At 40.7% G+C, this 19517-nt stretch overlaps 1 protein-coding gene across 1 annotated transcript in view; it reads right to left on the bottom strand.

Annotated features, from left to right (window-relative positions):
- Positions 1-520: 520 nt before the first annotated feature.
- nnt (nicotinamide nucleotide transhydrogenase) overlaps positions 521-19517 on the bottom strand; it is a 37294-nt gene continuing 18297 nt past the window's right edge. The window contains exons 13-22 of the mRNA XM_037751883.1: positions 15800-15945; positions 15456-15651; positions 14612-14845; positions 12355-12515; positions 10363-10542; positions 9909-10068; positions 6707-6788; positions 5448-5566; positions 3988-4103; positions 521-3062 (exon numbers count right to left, since the gene is read on the bottom strand). Of these exons, the coding sequence (XP_037607811.1) occupies positions 2913-3062; positions 3988-4103; positions 5448-5566; positions 6707-6788; positions 9909-10068; positions 10363-10542; positions 12355-12515; positions 14612-14845; positions 15456-15651; positions 15800-15945 (1544 nt within the window). The 3' untranslated portion in view covers positions 521-2912. The remainder of the gene's footprint in view (positions 3063-3987; positions 4104-5447; positions 5567-6706; positions 6789-9908; positions 10069-10362; positions 10543-12354; positions 12516-14611; positions 14846-15455; positions 15652-15799; positions 15946-19517) is intronic.

The following is a 19517-nucleotide window of genomic DNA, read 5'->3' as shown; positions in this document are numbered from 1 at the left end:
CTGCATCTCAAATTAATCGTCTGGTTCCCAGCTTTCAGATGATTTACACCACTTCTATGTGACATCTACTGTTGACCTGCTATCTCCCCCTAAAGACCTCCTGTACCCCCCTAAAAAAGATTAAAACATGTCTATTGTTGGTTAACTAATTGTAGTTTTTTAATCTTTTATGCCCCGTCAGTTGCTGAGGCTCAGAAACCTCCACTATCAAAGTGCTGATTGACAGATTTTGATTTCTTTGCACAAAGTGTTTACATTATTTGGTGTAAAGCAGCACTGCAGAGGTGAAGCATGTGTGCGAGTGTGGATACAAACTCCTTCCCCTCATGATCCTTAATCCGGGTTAATTGCTGCAAATATTTGAGTTTTCAACCCCGGCGTACAAAATTGGGTAGCGTTCCCATCAAAGCTGTGGTAGACCTCAGGGAAAACCTCGCAGATCAACTTGTTTATTATTTAGGGAATTCAATAGCACCTTTAAGAGTGTGTGTCTGGGAAGGAATGAGACCCTCAGGCAACATCTAGTGTAAATACAGGTTTATTAGGGATGAAACTGTTCCATGATAAACAAAAGGGGGGTGGGGGGGAACATTCACAGTACATTTCATCATTTCATCTCCCTATAACACGGCGAAACATTGTACAACTTCAAAACCCCATTGTTGCTCTGCACAGATACGGTGCCTCTTTACAAAAATATTTTCCTTAAGAAGACAAAAACGGGCATAAGGGGGGGCACATTGGCAAAACTAGTAATATTCTCCAGCTTCCTTGATTTGACTTCCTCAAAATGGCAACAAATATTAAGCAAACATCTCAATCTAATAGTCCCTAAAGACTGCGTTTGTGTAAATTGACATGTAAGAACAATAACCCCTCATGAGCACTAATGACATATGCAGCTCTACACTTGCATAACATACAGTAAACTAGCCAGCAACTGAGGTCTGATGGTTAAAAAACATGATGTGAACACAAAACAGAAGGCGATTGGTCAGGTTTAGGATGCATGAGAGCTGACTGGTTGAAATCAGATGTGAAAGAAGGAAAATGACTGGTCCGTTAAGACGCCCTGTGGTCGATTCAGTCAAAGGTGATTGGTCAGATGAGGCTCCTCTGGAAAGGTGTTGGTCGTTTTATGGAGAGGTAGGATAGTTGTCATGGTCAATGTAATCAGGTCCCAGGATGAAACTAGAACGACTAACTTGTACTTGTACAGATTTTAACAGCAACGGAGATTGCCAACCTGTCACCTCATGTTCTTCAAACCGTGTACCAGAAAACTAATTAATCTACTGTATCATGACCACCAAAACTGTGTAAAGTGAAGTAATAAAAAGGAAGGAAGCAATCCAACCTCAGTCAAAAATTCTAACTTGATGGCCTTTCTGGTGTTTTTAGTTATTAGTTAGTTAGGTGTAGAGTGGGAGCTATTGTCATTTTGTCAGTGATCTTTCAAGAAGTGCTAATACAGCAATTCATCTATATTTGTGCTGTGAAATCTATCCAGATTGATTGTAAAAATGGGATGTTATGGCACAAGTTTATATTTATGGCAAAGGATAAAAAAGGACATTTCCAATTAAGAAATGCTTAATAATAACAAACATGTATTCTGAAATGTGGCGACAAATTGAATGAATTAGAAGCGTCATGTTGCTTGAGACTCTTTGCACAACAGTCAGGTTAACATCTGGCCCTAGTTTACAAAACAGTGATCCTTCATTTTCCTCTAGAAAAATAATGAGGACACACATATCGGAGTGGATGGAGCCACGTTCACTGAAAAAAAAACACACCCTTCTTTACCGTAAAGGCTATCATCATCATATGTACTGTAACACCAGAACCACACAGGGTGATGACGTGATGCACCTGGTTCAAAAACATCATAAAATCCATTCAGCTTTCAGAGCTACAAGAGTGTGTGTGTGTTGGTAGTAGTGCAGTCTTTACCAGCATTACATGACCGCTGTGGTGTCATTTGGTTTATTGCGTTAAATGCTTGATAGACGAGGTCTGAATGGATCTTTATTAATGTTTTTGGGTCCGTGTGTGATTGCTGCACTAGAGGCATAGTGTAGGTGGAGGTCACAAGACACATAAGTTAAAAGAAAAAAAGCAAATAGCATGACCAGATTTCTTTAAGCTATGGCTTCTAAAAATGTGATTTTCTAGGTTTATGATAATTATTAGACCAAATACAAAAATCTCTCAATACCGTATAAAACTGGAACTGAAAGAACTTTACAAAAATGTTGCGCTATTCTGCTTTTTTTCTTTTTACTTGGACAGGAAAAGAAGGTGCGACGTACGTTAGCATTTGAGAAAATAAAAGGGAACACCAAATTACCTTACGATAATAAAAGGAAACGTGGGTGAAAACTCTTATCGGTGTGGAAAAACGTTAGTTAGTGCCTAAGTCTGTCATACCTCTTTCTCTTTATATCTCTGCTTTTGTTCCTTTTTAATTCCTATTCATCTGAAATTGTCTTTCAATTATTGACTATTTCCTAAAATATCTTAACACTGAAATTTAACATTATCTAACATCTTAATGCATCTACATTTCTGATTGTTTTACATTAATATAGGCGTCTATAATGAAGATGACACAGTTGCTTGCTCGCCAGATTACTACATGCAAATTTGTTGACGTACCCTTCCTAGACAAACTACAATATCTGCATTGCTTGGATCCTACTGCACAAGCATATTGATTTTTTTTACAACCATTACAATTTCTTTTATTTATAGATGACAGGAAGGGTGTGCCAATAACCTTTTAAATCATCTTTGCTCAAATAGTCACAATCGAACAAAGATCATCTTAATGTGGAGATATTTTTTGGTGACTCATTGTTTTTGACCCTCCTCGCTCCGTGTGTGCTCTTTTTGTGGAGGTGTCCGCCTTACTGACTCTGAGACTCGCGGACCTTGGCTTGCAGGGCGTCACAAGTCTTCTTGGCGTCGCCTAGCAACATCGCGGTGTTGGGCTTGTAGAAGATGGGGTTGTCGACAGCTGCGTATCCGACGCCCAGGGAACGTTTCATCACGATCACCTACATCCACAACACAGACACACACGCATTAGCCTCTAATTGGACGATTACATGTGACAATACTGAAGAAGAAGCTTTTAAAAAAGCTAATTCTTTTTCAAACTGTGCCTGAATTTTCTAATCCCATCTCTGACATTCTCTCCTCCTCAATGACCTCCGTGCTAGAAATAGAGCTGGGATGTTTGAAATTTAATAACAGCTGCTTTATTAACATATTTAACAACACTGATGTCATTAAAAAATACTGTGCGTCAATCAGTAGACCTAATTATATTATAACCTGAAACGCTTTCATAGTTTGTTTTGGGCAACATTAATTCAATAAAGATGTATTTTACTGAAGTTTGACTCATCAAAAGTCTAAAAGTAGTTTATGTGTGTTCTCATATGACTCATGCATGTATAATTGGGCACTTATGAATGGCTTTTTAAAAAGCATTTTTGTGATAACCCACATTTTTGTCTTGTTTTTTAATCTGTGCACCTGTATGTGCGTCTCTGTGTGCGTCCATACGAGTGTGTGTGTGGTTAGGTAGAATGTCCTCTTTGATTTCCCCGGGGGAAAGTGTGTGTGGAAACAAGTGGGAGCGCCGTATAAAATCCCAGATCTCGGAATGGTGCCAGCGGGATGCTCCGAATGTCGTCATTCCACAGCGACACAGTCACCACTAATGGGATCAGGATGGGACCGCACCTGGAACTGTAACAATCTGTGTCTATGCATGTGAGCCTGAGTGTGTGTGTGTGTGTGTGTGTGTGTGTGTGTGTGTCTTCAAATGGAGGCCCCTCTACGGGTGTGGACTCCAACATTCAGTTGTGGCGATAAAAAGCAGTCCCGTTGTTGTAAAATCCTCCATTCCTCTTTATCTTTTTGGGCTTCAGGACAACCTCATTATCACACATGCATGCACACCAGATGTCTCACCTGCTTAGACTTCCAGACCTCCAGCACCGGCATACCAGCAATGATAGAGTTGGGATCTTCCTGGGAGGCTGAGTTTACTGTGTCATTGGCTCCGATCACCAGGACAAGGTCCGTTTCTGATTGGACACACGACAAATTAATATCAAAAAACATATCTCGATCATTTTAACATGAAGTTTACTGGATTTATTTGTTTTGACCTTTGACTCCATGGTGTTACACCCTATCCAGTCTTTCGCTTATCAACTCAAATTAGACCCCCCTGTCCACCAGAGGATAGCGTATCAGTGTCATGTTTTGCCTTGCCGAGGCGCAAATATTACACGCGTGTATGAAGGTGCAGTACCAACAGGGGGTAACAAAACCACTTAGTTAGGTTTAGGAAAAACTTCATACGTGGGCATAAAATAAGTACATAATCTAAATAAAATACGTATGAAACAACGCAACATCAGCATGGAAAACATGTGACAAACATCAATAACACAAAACAAAACACTGGTCTCAAACACCGGTCTCCTGGTTGAAAGTCGTGTGTTTGTTGGACACATCCACCTCCGCTCCCGCCATAAGCAGTCTTTCTCCCTTTTCATACTACATCATTAGCTCAGAGCGTAGCATATCTAAGCAGATGCATTTACACTGCAGTCAGTATAGACTACATGGTGTGAAAATGACACGCCTAAAGCAAGAGGGGCGTTTTTATTGCACGCTTTTGCCTTTGTTTTATTATCGTGTCATTCACACGCCTTTTCGTGCGGTCGGGCTGCTCTGCACGTTTGTCAGGCAACCAGCGGAGACTCCAGGAAGAAATGATTGGCCAAGAAATAATTCCACCACCTGACTTCCCATAAAACCACAACTACTCTAGCTTCATATTTATTCAAACATGAGAGCAAGAGTCTTCTCATCTAACTCTCAGCAAGAAAGCGAATAAGTGTATTTTCCTAAAATGTCAAATTATTCCTTTAAAAAGGTGCAGTGTGGAGGATTTGGTGGCATCTAGCAGGGATGTTGCAACCAACTGAAACTTCTCCCGTGTGCCAAGCGCGTAGGAAAACTACGGTGGCCGACTTGACGCAAATAAACATGAAAGGCCCTATCTGGAGCCAGTGTTTGGTTTGTCCGTTCTGGGCTACTGTAGAAACATGGTGGCCGGCTCCGTGTATATGACCCGCTCTGTATGTAGATATAAACGGCTCATTCTAAGGTAATGAAAACACAGCGATACAATGATTATATCCCATTTCTGCCAATAGATCCCCTAAATGTTACACACCTTCCTATCCTTTAACACCATATTTTCAAATGCCGACTGCCTTCCCTGACAACTCTCTAAAAACTCTCTAAAAAGCTGCAGCAGAATCAAACATGTTGGGCCACAATTCATTCTGGATGAATCAGTTTTGTAATTCATGGAGGTGCAGTACGTAACAGACAAAAAAAAGACTGGATCTTACCAGAGAAGTCTTCATTAATCTCGTCCATTTCCAGGACAATATCATACGGGACGCCAGCTTCAGCCAACAGCACGTTGAGTTGACCGGGCATACGGCCGGCCACGGGGTGGATACCAAACCTGTGACAACAAAGTTTAATGAGTACTTTAACACAGTCCCTATAGTCTATAGACTCTGTTATTGACCACCATCCACTATAACCTGGGGAGATAAAAATGAGTGATGTCATGCAGAGAAAGAGTAAATAAGATGGAAGTTCAGTTGAGAGACGTTTGTGATTATAGTCTGGTTGCACACACGCTTCCCACTGCAATCCTCCACTATGTATTATTTGTTGAGTGCATGTGTGTGACTGGGTTTACATAGCTCTCAAACTCAATTAGCCATGTCATGTAATCAGGGTAGGAAATTAACACCAGCCACTGAATTCCGGCGGCTAGCTCTCTCTGATCGACCACCATTTGCGAGATTTATTTTCTATTTGTTGGGTGAGTTTAGGTGGATTGAGAGCGCAGATGGCCTGTCGGGTTCTGGGATCTATTAGCGACTGTGGCTGCCGTTTGAAAAAGTAATTTTCTGCTCTTCATGTAATCCCGTACGGTCTACATGCATTAGAAAACAGTGGGAAGATGCAAAGACTTTGGTCTTTGGTGTGTTGTGCTTCCAAACATCATACTGTAGTGTATAGGAAGAGGAATAAAACAGCATATGGTTCATTCAGACTGAGGGAGAGGTGTAGAGGGATTACGCAGGCAGATATGAAGAGTAAGAAGACAACAATTCAAGCGAATGGGTTACAATATAGAACAGCGAAAAATAGGAGAGTAAGAGATCGGGGTAAAGGTTTTTTTTCTGACCACCCACTTTCGTCTAATCAAGTACAAATGCTCTAAGTAGCAGCAGCTGCAACAGCCAGGATCAAACGACTGAGGCAGGACAATTACACATGCTTCCGCTGTACCTTGTCCTTCCTCTCCTCTCTTTCGCATTTCCTATTTTTCCCGCATTCTTTCTTCGCACACAGGTCTCTTCCTATCTCTCCTGTCCCATCTTCTTGTCATCAAGCCCCAAACCACAACTCCTCTTTTCTGTCCTTCATGGCTCAGGTTACATCTTGTATTGGGTAAAATTGTTTCCCCTTCCCTCCTTACATCTACATGTACCTCCATCTATACTGTTTCTATCTATATCTATGTAGCCAACAGTTGACCGTTTATGAACTGCATTAAATGTAGATGAGTTTTATCCCCCCCTTTTACCTGACATGCTTGCCAGCCTCTTGAAGCATCTTCACCAACTCAGCGATGGGGTACTGGGCCTTCGCAGCACACAGTCCATAACCTGAAAGAGAGATTAAAAAAAACAACAGATACGAATTAGCTGATATTAAAACCTTGCATGGACGACAACTTCTGCCTTGATTTACCTGTCCAAGACAAAGTTTTGAGATCTGAGACAAAAACTCTTATATTAATAATACAGATACATTTTCAGATTTTTCGGTATCTTCTTTCAAAGTCCTTTGCAGCTCTAGTCTCCGCTAACCGTTATAGCTGCAACCGATTAATCGTTTGTTGTCAACTATTAAATTAATCGCCAACTATTTTGACAATCGATTAAATCGGTTTGAGTAATTTTTTAAGAAACAAAAGTCAAAATGCTCTGATTCCAGCTTCTTAAATGTGAATATTTTCTGGTTTCTTTACTCCTCTATGACAGTAAACTGAATATATTTGAGTTGTGGACAAAACAAGACATTTGAGGACGTCATCTTGAGCTTTAGGAAGAAAACTGATGTGATTTTGTGACATTTTATAGACCAAACAACTAATCGATTAATCAAGAAAATAATGGACAGATTAATCAACAATGAAAAAAATTGTTAGTTGAAGCCCCACTAACCTTTACCAACCCGGAGATGGGGTAAAGTTCTCAACAGCACAGAGTGAGCAAGCACATTAAATAAATACAAGTCCAAACTATCTGATAAGCAACACTTATACAAACATAAACACAGTCGTCTGTGGTAAGGGTTAGGGTTAGATTGAATGATAGATAAGACAAAAAGTACTTCTCAAATATATATATTTATTTCAATTAAACATTTTCTGTAACTGTGAAACTTTAAATCAGGCCTATTCAATTGGCGGCCCTTGGGCCAAATCAGGCCTTTTAACGATCTCAATCCAGTCGTTTGATCATTTATAAATATATGAAAAAGTATTTAAAAATAAATATAACTTCTTCCAATAAGAACATTTATTCCCGCGTATTCCACTCACGCTAATGACGCTGTTACAGACTGTTAAAGCATATTTAAATGACCAGCTAACTTTCTTTACGGGTGTATACATTGTTTGATTATTAGAAGATCATCACTTTATTAGTAGGCACATTCATTAGTTACAGTATATCTTGGTAAGCACAGAAATACTTATTTTGTTAAAAGGCTTTATCCCGGGCTGTTTAAGCAGAGGGAATTGCCAAACTGAATAAAAAAAAGATGTTAAATGCATCATTATTGTTTTCACATTTAAATTCTTGTGTTGAATAATGCATTTAAAATTTTATATTCAGATAATATATATAAATATATATAAATAAATAATCCGATAATCATGTTACTTGCCTTTTAGTAGAGAGCTGGCATTGAATTCAATACACAGTCTATGTTTTTCTCTCCAGGCCTCGGACTTCTTTCATGTTTAATATTGCTGGAGTGTGGGACTTGATTTTTATCACCCCGTCACACACACAAACACACGTCAAACGGTCCAGTGGTGTTTACTAGCCTTGTCACAACAACCAGTCAGAATCTGTCTCGTTACATCACACCAGTCAAAATGACAAGGTTTCAAATTCAGCACAGAGACAGGAAGAAAAAAAACTCTACAAGACACATAGTTGACTTTTTTTTAACTTTTTTTTTTTTTTTGTCCTTCCTTGTGCTTCCAATATTCTCTCTGGAGTTTCTCCTATAAGAAAAACAAGTGGACCCGGGCCATGCGGAGATGGGCCAGACGAAGCCAGGAAAACACTTATGTTTATCAGGCAGAGTCGTAACCGTTTCCACAGATGTCAATCAGGCAAAGTGACTGTGACGGCTCCAATTAGGGAGACTGGTCAACATGGGAACAAGGGGGCTGAGTGAAAGCCGGTGTTGGGTGTAACAATACTAGTCTGACTGAAGTGTGGAGAGAAGGATTACGCATTTGGATGATCAAAAAAAATGATACATCAGCTGATGTGATATATTAACTACTTGGTGTGTAATTTGAATCGATGTCTTTGCACCAAAGTTGCAACCGCAGAGAGAAATATCTCTGTACTGACTGGGTAACTGACCGATGTCTTTCAAATCACTCGAGTCATAAAATGACTCTGACTGGTTCTATTGTGATTTGTTTCTACTCGAATCCTCATATTTCACTTGTTGATTTCTTTCTATAATCTTCCAAAGAAATGTCCGGCATTTTATTATTCGTCTCGCCTTGGTGTGGTATTGTTTGGAGAACCTTTTGAGTAAAAGATAAAAAAAAAAAAATTCTCATTTCCGCTCTCTCATTTCTCCCACTCCTTCCAACTAAAAATGTTTTGGCCTGCTTTTAGTTTCAGCTGTCAGACGTGTTCCTCTTTGTCTTCTATTTGGTCTCAAAAAAGCAAGAAAAAAAAGATGGTTTAATCTACACGGATCACTTCTTCTCCACTTGGATTCCTGTCTCAACCATGTAACCACTTTAATTCTTGTAAATTGCAGAGGTGTCCTCTGAAGAGTTTTATTTTTCTTGTATATAGGCACTCAGCACTGTGACTGGAATCACCAATTTGCAGGCTGGATGCCGTTAGTCTGTGTTTACATGTACCCACGTGAGTGAACAACTCTTTGGAACAGTCTGGCGAGAGGACTGAAACGTCACCGGGCCACACAATGATGGTTTTAGGATAGCAGCACCTTCGCAATAGTCCAAGAGGGAGATTCAGACACGTATTTATAGTCAAATATTGAAAACATGTGAAACAGAGAAAAAGCATGTACCTGGAACAGAGGGTGGACCCCGCGCTCTAACCCCCTGAAAAAGGAACTTCTGAGCCAATTTTGAACGTAGTGTTTGAATTGTCAACATAAACCCAGAATACCCTCATTCCATCTCATTTTCCCTTGACCTTGCATATATATGCGCTGCACTGTAGAATGTCTATTTACCTGGGACTGACGACCACACAGAAACCTAAGAGTATGTGTGTGTGTGTGTGGCCACTCTACCATGACTTGTCAATTAGCCTAGCAAAATGGTGATGTAACATGGGTCAAGACGAGGTTAAATAAACAGAACACACACTTCGCTAATGCTGAAGAAAAAAAAAAAAAAGTGACTGGCAAAGTCAAAGTACCATGTTTTTCCACTCACGTACGAGACCTTCTGAAGTGTGTGTGTAGGGGTGTGTGTGCTTGTGTGTTACCTGGAGTGATGATTATGCTCTGGGAGTCTTTAATCATGTCTACGGTCTGATCCACGTTGACCTCGGTGTGTGTGCCCGTGATCTCCATGGGCTTTCCTGAGCCGGTGGAGGACGTGCCGAAGCCTCCCAAGATCACGTTAGCCAGAGATCGATTCATGGCCTGAAATGGGAGAAAGATATTTCCTTTTTTATGATTATATTACCTTTAGCTTTCACTTTATTGACAGTGTACAGCAAGATACAGCAATCAGAGGAAATATTAAAAAGTTAAATTCCTCAAAAAACACACATTTGTGACCTGAAAGTTGTATTCCCAACAGGGACTCCACTATGATAAAGTTAGAGTCCCTCCTGGTGGACGGGAGAGGAACAACCACATGAAACTGGGCTGATCTCAAGGCAGTAGCACGACAATGCATGTTTGCTGTTTAAACTGAGACTGCGCTCCACTCACCACACACATGATGTATGACAGAATGGCTCCAGACGACCCGATGAGAGCTCCGACGATGGTCAGCAGGTTGTTGTTGAGCAGGAAGCCCTCGGCACACAGCGCCCAGCCTGAGTAACTGTTCAGCACGGTGATGACCACCGGCATGTCAGCGCCTCCGATAGCTGCTGTCAAGGTCACACCCTAAAGGAGAGAAGAAGAAAACAGGAGAGGAGCTTCATCAGATTAGCCGTTTAATACCGTGAACGCCACAGCAGATGTGAGGACCAGCTACAAAAGAGGAAAGGTGATCCATAACAACTGGAACTAGCTAGCTTAGTGATGTACTGATTGAACCCCACTAGGATGTATTTAAAAAAAAAAAACAAAAAAAAAACTCACATAACCATTTCTCTTCATCATGAGGGGAAACATCTGTGCAGTTTTTGTTTAACAGTGGCCAACTGTTGTAGCAGCAGTGAGACCCAGGAGTGTGTGTACATCTTTTCAATGCGCACAGAGGTGTTCTTGTTGACTGTAGGTTTATTTTTAGGAACACACACATGCACAATACTGTACTTTAACGACTGATTAGGGATCAGCTATTTTGAACTAATTTGTGCATCACTGAAATGATATCCATCTAACTTCTCTAGGGATGCTGTGCTCACTTTATCTGGGACTGACTCCAGTTGTTTATTTTCCCAGCAACACAAAAATATGCAAAGCAAGGAAAAAAATGCGTAAATTGTAACATGTCACTGTATATACACATTTCTTTTCTTTTTACAGTAGTTACATTAGTGCATGCTAATAATTCCAGCATGATTCCAGCATAATTCCACAAAATGTATCACTTTCCAGATGTTTCACAGAGTAAATGTCATGATCAAGGGCCATTTGACTGCTACTGTATATGCAGAGTAAATTTAATATTTTCTTTTTATGATGTCCTTGAAATGAATAAGCTTCTTAAAAATGTTTTTTTTTCCTGCAGATCAATTACAATAACCTACTGTAGAAATATAACAAAATGCAGAACTAAAATTTCCTCAATAACTAAGCGACGAATGAACCGTCTCTGGTTTGTTGCAGTTTATTCTTAAATGTTTTAGCAACTCATGGAGGAGGGATGCATTCGTTGATGCAATTGCCCCTTCAGGGAGAAATAAAGCTGAAAGGTGAAGTTGATATGCAACAGACTACTATTAGTATTATGTAAGAGATAATGTACAGCGAGCCGGTCATTGTAATGAAATAACCCCCTTCAGGGCGATGTAAGACTGCGACAGAATGACACTGGGGCGGCCTGCATGGGTTGATTTCACAACAATGACCCGCTAGCTGTACATTATCCCGCTCATTACACGGCTTTTTACTTAAGAAATCAATAAGTTGACACAAAAACGGTCCTCCAGAGTCTGACATCAGAACCGTATCCATAGCAACGGTCTGTTATATATAGCAGCAATCTGCTACAAAGAACAGACCGTAGAACGCCATAATTTACCAATGGAGTATTCAACAAAGCCGTGTAATAATATGACCATGGACATCTTTGTCTCTGACAAACTCTATGGCACATTTTCAAAAAGTTAAGCATGACTTAACAATGGTGGAGACCAACATAATGAGTCGAACACAAACAGGAACCTGGCAGTTTTACAAACTTAAGCCTGTTTGCCACAATCGCTGCCAGACTATTAACAGCTCTGACTATTAACTGCTCAACTCTGACTAAATATCTGGACAGCTACTGTTACCTTTGCAAGAGGCAAATCCTTTGCTGTATTTTCCTTTGCATATTAAATACATCAGAGTCCGTCTTCGAGCATCATTTTTGACTCTTTTATGCTTTTTCCCCATTCCCTGTGTTTACTGAAATCTTTTAACAACATATTCTGTCGATCAGCTTGGAAGAAAATTTCAATCCGCAATATTTAGGTGCAGATTTTTCTACTGCTGGGCCTCACTGAGTGCAAAAACAGACTCTAGACACACACACGCACGCCATACCATGACAGCGGAGAGAGCAGAGACAGATCCCAGACAGGTGATGCCTGTGGTGAAACTGGGATCCAGCATGTAGGGAATCATCCCACCAATACTGGCTGCCATCAGAGTGCCGTTGAGAGCGTGACGACCAGGGAGCATCAGGGGAGCGCTGCTCAAAACGCCTGCATGGAGAAAAGAGGGAGGATTTAACTGAGAATTTATAAGAAAACACCACCAATAACAACACTTGTATTTATACATCAATAAACTGTGAACTTGTTTTTAGAAAGACGTAAATCAAAACAGTGGAAAAAGGAACTTGTGTAGCGTTTCATTTATCCTTCAGCAGCAACCACTTGAGACTTGTCATTAACTGAATGTCATGTTCATGCATAATTTGCCGTCATGAAACACTTGCAGTCAGCATGAAAATTACAGTGTGGCTGCTAGGACTGGTGCCAGCACATGAACCCCATGAACTCTTTTTTTTCCCTCTTTCCCCTTCACAGCAGGCGGCAGTGGGTATCAGACCTTCTCTTGTTGACAACTACAGCACGGCCAAGCGGACATAAAAAAATATTTACTATTAATCCTGTTTTGAGTGATTTTCATTCACATCAATAAACGCAATATGTTCCTTTTCATTACCCCGAAATATGAAAGTGCAATAAGATGTACAGCTCACAGAACTGGTGGTTACGGACAAAGAATCAAAGGATTACAGCAAATTGATAGGGGTGGGAATCACCAGAGGCCCCGTGATACGATATTATTGTGATTTTAGACATTTTACGATATGCTGAGTAATACAATAAGATATATTGAGATATATTGCGATTTATTATCTTTTTATCAACTGCAAATTATGCACTTTATCAACATCTGTTTTATCTAATAAGATACAGTTTAGTTCATCAAAGAGTTTTCATTCACATATCTTGAGGTCAGAGGTCAAGGGACCCCTTTGAAAATGGCCATGCCAGTTTGTCCTAACTAAAATGTACCGTAACTTTTGGTGCGTTATTTTGTGTTTTTCCCGCCAAGCTAACGTGACATGTTTGGTACCAATTAATTCCTTAGGTTTTGTAGTTTCATATGATAACAGTATCTTCACTCTAGATGTAAGACTGAGCCCACTACAACCTCTGAAAGACAGAATAGTGGCCGTCGAATTGTTAAGATGTTAATAGTTTAAATAACAAAAGATTGATACTTGAAATCTGTGTATCAATATAATATTGCCACGAAAATATATCACAATACTATGCTGTATCAATTTTGTTTCCCACCCCTAGAAATTGATTGTTAACAATTACTTAGGTAATGAAATGACTAAGCAGTTGCAAATAAAATGGAATAAAATAAAATGGTCATTTCTAAAATCATATCATAAGGATGCATACAGTAACATAAAAAAAAATTGTTTTCCAAAAACACAAATATAACAAAGAGAAGAAGAGAGATAGATATTTCTGGAGCCAACAACATTTTTTCCAATGTGTATCATGCAAAGTAACTCCTATAAGGCGTCAAATACCAAACACATGATGGGTTACATTCGATATGCAGTTTAGACTTTCTCTTTGTCTACCTATGTCATCAACTGTGTGATGAATGTGCTTTTTTAATACCATAAAAGCATTAATGCAAGTTCTGTTTGTGCATTAGCACACTGGAAATGGAAATGTTTGCTCTGCAGGGAACATTAAAGGTACAGTGTGTAATATTGGGCGGCATCTAGTGGTGTGGTTACAGATTGCAACCCCTCCGCTCACGCCTCCCTTTCCAGGAGTGTGACTATTAACACGAGCCGCCGAATGCAAAACCGTGGCAATGGTTTGCCTCGCTCAGATGCCATCCTTACCTTAATAACTTTAGGAATGGATGGTTGGCAGTACCACGGTTTTGCACTCTGCGGCTCGTGTTACAGCAGTTTGCAGTTTCACAAGCGTGTCGGAGAACTACGGTGGCCTTTGGGTAACGTAAAAACGTGAAAGGCTCTCTCTAGAGCCAGTGTTCGGTTTGTCCGTTCTGTAGCTACCGTAGAAACACGGAGCAACATGGCGGATTCAGTGAAGATGACCCGCTCCCTATGTAGATATGAAGGGCTCATTCTAAGCTAGATTCTTAGTTTCAGGTGATTATACACGAATGAAAACAAAGTTCTGAATATTATATTCCATTTCTGCTAATAGATCCCCCGAAATGTTACACACTGTTCCTTTAAGTATATATATATATATATATATATATATATACACGACTGTGCTTCTCTCACCTTGCAGTTTGCCATATGCCACCAAAGAGCCACTGAAAGTGATTCCACCGATGTAGGTGCCGATGTAGGCAACTATCTTGGTGAGGTTGGCTGCGGGGTCTGTGGCGAAGTGGGGGTACTCGATCATGTATTCGGCCACGCAGGTGAGCACGGCGGCCATACCCACCAAGCTGTGGAAGGCAGCCACCAGCTGGGGCAGGTCAGTGATCTCGATCTTCCTAGCAATGGCCAGGCCTAAAGGGGAGAGATACAAGAGAGATAACGCATAAATAAAGTGCAGTGGCCCTGAAAGACCCACACGCTAATAACATGCAAATCACAAGCACGTGCACACACACACACACACACACTCAGAGCACTGCTGGGAAATGGGTCCATCTGAGGAACCAGGTGTTGCTGATGAGGCCTGTTTGGGGAAATTCCATGTTTGTGAGTGGGTCAACACTCCTGCAGGACCCCTGTTGTAATGTTGGCGTATCTGGAAAGAGCATTACTGTCTGCGTGGATAGTTTAGTCTGGGTTTCCGCTTTGTTACTGGAATAATTAGCATTTAAATGATCAAACTGTCCCGAATGAGCGAGAGAAAGTTGAGTAATACATGCTGCTGACCATTTCGACAGACCTCCCGTGTCTGGCGGGGAGTTAGTCATATCGTGTTTGATGTAAACATCACAGAGATGCCTCTGCACTCAGCACACCTGCTGCTTAATCTGGCCAAGCTTGGAGCACATTCACACACACAAACGATGCAAAACAAATGTCCACTAATTTACATCTGTTGCAACACCATTCTGCAAGTCCAGTATCTCTAAGTCTGCCTTGACATAAATACACACAGACTCACCAGTAGTGCCGCCTACAGCCATGGCTGCACTCATCTGTGCCAGGAGCTCAGGGCTCGGTTTGAGGGCACCGAGAGTGGCAATGACGCCTCCTGCGACTCCCATCATACCCAGAGCGTTACCCAGACGGGCTGTTTTCTGGTTGGAAAGGCCAGCCAGGGCACCGACACAGCACAGACCTGAGCCCAAGTACATCATCTGGTGAGAGAAAGAAACAGAGAATGGAAAAAAAGGGGGGGGTTATAGACCAGGATTGAGAAATAAGGCCAAATGGTTTACTTGAAAGGTTTCTGTACTACATCTGGGAAAACACGGGGGACATGGCATTATAAACATCCTCTCGCACCTGTTCAATGTTGTATCCAGACTGCAGGGCAGCAGCATAGCCGCCGACAAAGACGCCACCAGGAAGCAGATAAAGGTAGTTATGCTCTGGGGGATCAGTGGGACGCTTGAACATGTCCAACATCTTCTTAGTCACCAGGAAACCACCTGGGTGAGAGACAGGGAAAATGATTAAAACCTGTACTTACCAATGGCACAAAATCAGGTTTAACCCTCTGAGAACCGCGGGATCAACCGACTTCACTGTCTTTCAGAGGCTGTAGCAAGTTCAGTTTTAGAGCTAGAGTGAAGGTACAGATATCATATGAAACTAGAAAACATATCGTAGTTTGTCGGGAAGGCTCCAAACGCTCCAAGTAGGCTAAATTTTGGTGAGGAAAAACTGGCATGGCCATTTTCAAAAGGAGTCCCTTGACCTCTGTCCTCAAGATATGTGAATGAAAATGGACTCTATGAGTACCCACGAGTCTCCCCTTTACAGACATGCCCACTTTATGATAATCACATGCAGTTTTTTGCATGCAGTATAAATATGTTATTTTCGCCTATTCTAAAATGATGCGTTCGAATATTTCTGCATACTGGTGTCCTAAACAGTCTTGGAATTATATAAATTGGGTATCACTGTGAAGCTGAGACTCTTGTGGATCCAATGAGCCCAACTGTATTCATGTGAGATCATGTTAGTCCCCATAGTAGCCATTTCTTTGTAGCAAGACCATTTTTTAAAACTTGACCTCACTGTATAAAATGACCTGTGGTGACCTCTAGGATAATCACAGCCTCATGAAACTTTACAACCACAAACTAGAGACCTAGAGCATTCAGAGGATGTATGGCTTTACTAGCTATGTTGACAATAAGGGGGGTTTCTGAAGTTTCCAGAACAGAAGTGCTCGCCATCCAATAACCGAAAAAATGCAATTCTTGCAGAAATCTCCAAATGTCCAAAGGTTTTGATACCAAATCACAGCATGGTCATTTCTATGGTGTTCCTAGAGGTCTTGGTGTCTTAATGTGGTATTTTGGAGGGATTATTGATCATTTTTATCAATTCTCGATTGGTAAAAAAATGATTACATTTAGCAACAAATTTGTGTAACAAATGGTATCAACCCAAAAATTGCTGCACAACTTATGAAGCATAACAGTTTATGGGAATGGACATCATATACTTCTATCATAAAGTTATAAACCCTTATACACTTAATTAATTAATTAATCTTTATTTGTGATTTCTGACTAGAACAACTTGACACAGTGCTGAGCTGCATCTCAAATTAATCTTCAGGTTTCCAGCTTTCAGATGATGTACACCACTTCTATGTGACATCTACTGCTGACCTGCTATCTCCCCCTCAAGACCCCCTGTTCCCCCACCCCAAAAAAGACAAAAACTGGTCTATTGTGGGTCTCAGAAGGTTAAAAGCTGAACCAAAAAGGAGTAGTAAAAAAACCTTTAATGTTAACAAAAAGTGCAAGATGGCAAAAGACAGTAAGAGGTGTTGAGGCAGGGATGTAAAAGGCAGAGAGTCGAGGCATCTGAAGTACAGGAAAAATTTGGACAACAGGTGTTTTAAAGCCAATAGCTAAAAACTGTTGCCAAGCACAATAACCAATGTTAGGAATTTAATGAGTCTACTTCATGTCAGTGTAAATATTTCAAGTAGAAAACCTCAAAAAGTGTCAAACCAGGACCAGACGGTGTCTCACTGCTTTACAGGAGGAGATCACATTACCGTGTGTATGTCTCCCTTTTTCCCCCCTGGCATGATTGTAGCAATGCGCACACATACGTGCACCCATACGTACAAAGGTGAATCAGAGGCCAGCACCTGTTTCTCACCGGTTCATGTAATTTTAGTCGTAGACTGTCCAAGTTAAAATGCGTAACATAATCTGACTAATATTATTGCTGACCAATCTGAGTCAATATATTAATATGGAGGAATGTTCATGTATTTTAAAAAAAAGCAAAGCCAGTATCCACTCATTTCTTGTGGTTATTTTGTTTTTGATACCTAGAATGGGTCTGCTGACGCTATATTTAGAAGCAAATCAGCAACACCGGCCAAGTCATGAGGCCTAAGAATCTACAGCCGTGCTAGCAGCTCTGTGAGGCTGGAAATCCACTTTGTTGTTGAGACTTTTCCCTCAAAACCACTAATGTCAACCTCATGGTGGCGCTAAAGTTTCAGAGGATCATCAAAGTTATTAGGATTCATCCACTGGGAGCCATGAAAGACAAAATTACAAGGCAATCCATCTAATAGATATTTCAGTCTGGACAACTAACATTGCCATCTGATCAATAGAGTGGTGCAGGGATGACGTATGTTTGTAGGCCAACCAGGATGTTAGCATCGCCCTGGTTCCCTCGACAAAAAGCCAATGGGATTTTTCCATTGGGTTTTGGATCATTGCAGAAAATAAGCTATGTGGCAAACACACGTTTATTCAGCTAGATAATCTTAACAAATGAACACCACTTTTATGATTTTTGAAGCGTGAATGCAAATCGGCAGGAGTAAAAACTAACGTTAGGCTATAAACGAACCTCATGTCACCACCACTAAGCTAAAGGCAAAGTAGTATTTGGCATGATGATGTTTAGTAGTCTCATTTAGTCACTTGTTAGCAACCGCCTTTTTTAAAACATATAAAATCTTCAAAATTCATGAGTAGGTTAGGGTATTTTCTGACGTCTTTGTATGTCGCAGAACAAAACGTTAAACTAGAACCAGAAGTGCTAAATGCTAACTCATTTCTGGGATTTAGCACTCATTCCTGCAGCACTCTACAGAGCCAAACAACTACCGTGGCTCGAAACTTAAAGTGTCCCTGAAATTACAACTAGTCGTCCACTTTTTGCAGTCGGAAGACATTCAACAAAACACTTTCAGCTGGTCTGTTTCTAGCATGGATGTTATTTTACTTTAAGCCACTTCTAAAATACTGATAAGATTCAGCTCAATGACTGAAATGAGTGGCCTGGAGCAATAACAGGAAAATATGGAATATGATGAGTGCACACTGGCATTTGGATAGTGAGAAACTGAACATATTTAGCTAAAGATATTCAACAGACACTGGTGTTTTCCAAGCATTCCTACATTTTATCCGCTGCTGACACACAAAAGGGAACAAGAAGCTACCGGCCAGGGACCTGTTCTTCAGAACAGACTGAAAAAATTCAGGGTCTGTTTTATTGGAGCTAACTTTCGACATTGTGTTTCGTCCCTTTCCATGGAATGTTTTTTTTCTGTTCCCGGGGGTTTATGGGTAATGTGGTAAACCGCTTGGAAATGTGTGTGTGTGTGGAAAGGAACCCATGTAGAAGATCAAAAATTAAACTAGGTATGTCTGTAAAGGTTGCAGTAGTTAAGGGAAATCTAAAAGACTAATAGGTGTTTTTAACATTAACGCTGTAAGAGCCTAGAAGGCCTGAGATTTGTGGCAGGTTTCACAGGCTCGTCTTGAACTTAAACATTATGGTGCCCTGCATCTCACACACACACACACACACAAAGAAGCTTCAGTGCATTTTAACCAACAGGCCGAACTGATCCATTAAGTTAACTATTCATTCGCTTGCGTCAAAGTCTCCCCTGGTGTCTAGCTGTGAGCTAACAGGAGAAATTAAAACAAGTTCATGGCTCAGCCGTGGAGGAACACTCTGTTTCCCAGGATTATTAGAGAGTGATGAGTATCATAATGAC

Source organism: Sebastes umbrosus, chromosome 19 (assembly GCF_015220745.1).
Source record: "Sebastes umbrosus isolate fSebUmb1 chromosome 19, fSebUmb1.pri, whole genome shotgun sequence".
Taxonomy (NCBI): Eukaryota; Metazoa; Chordata; class Actinopteri; order Perciformes; family Sebastidae; genus Sebastes; species Sebastes umbrosus.
Note: the sequence above shows the minus strand (reverse complement) of the source record. Positions and strands in the feature narration are given on the sequence as shown.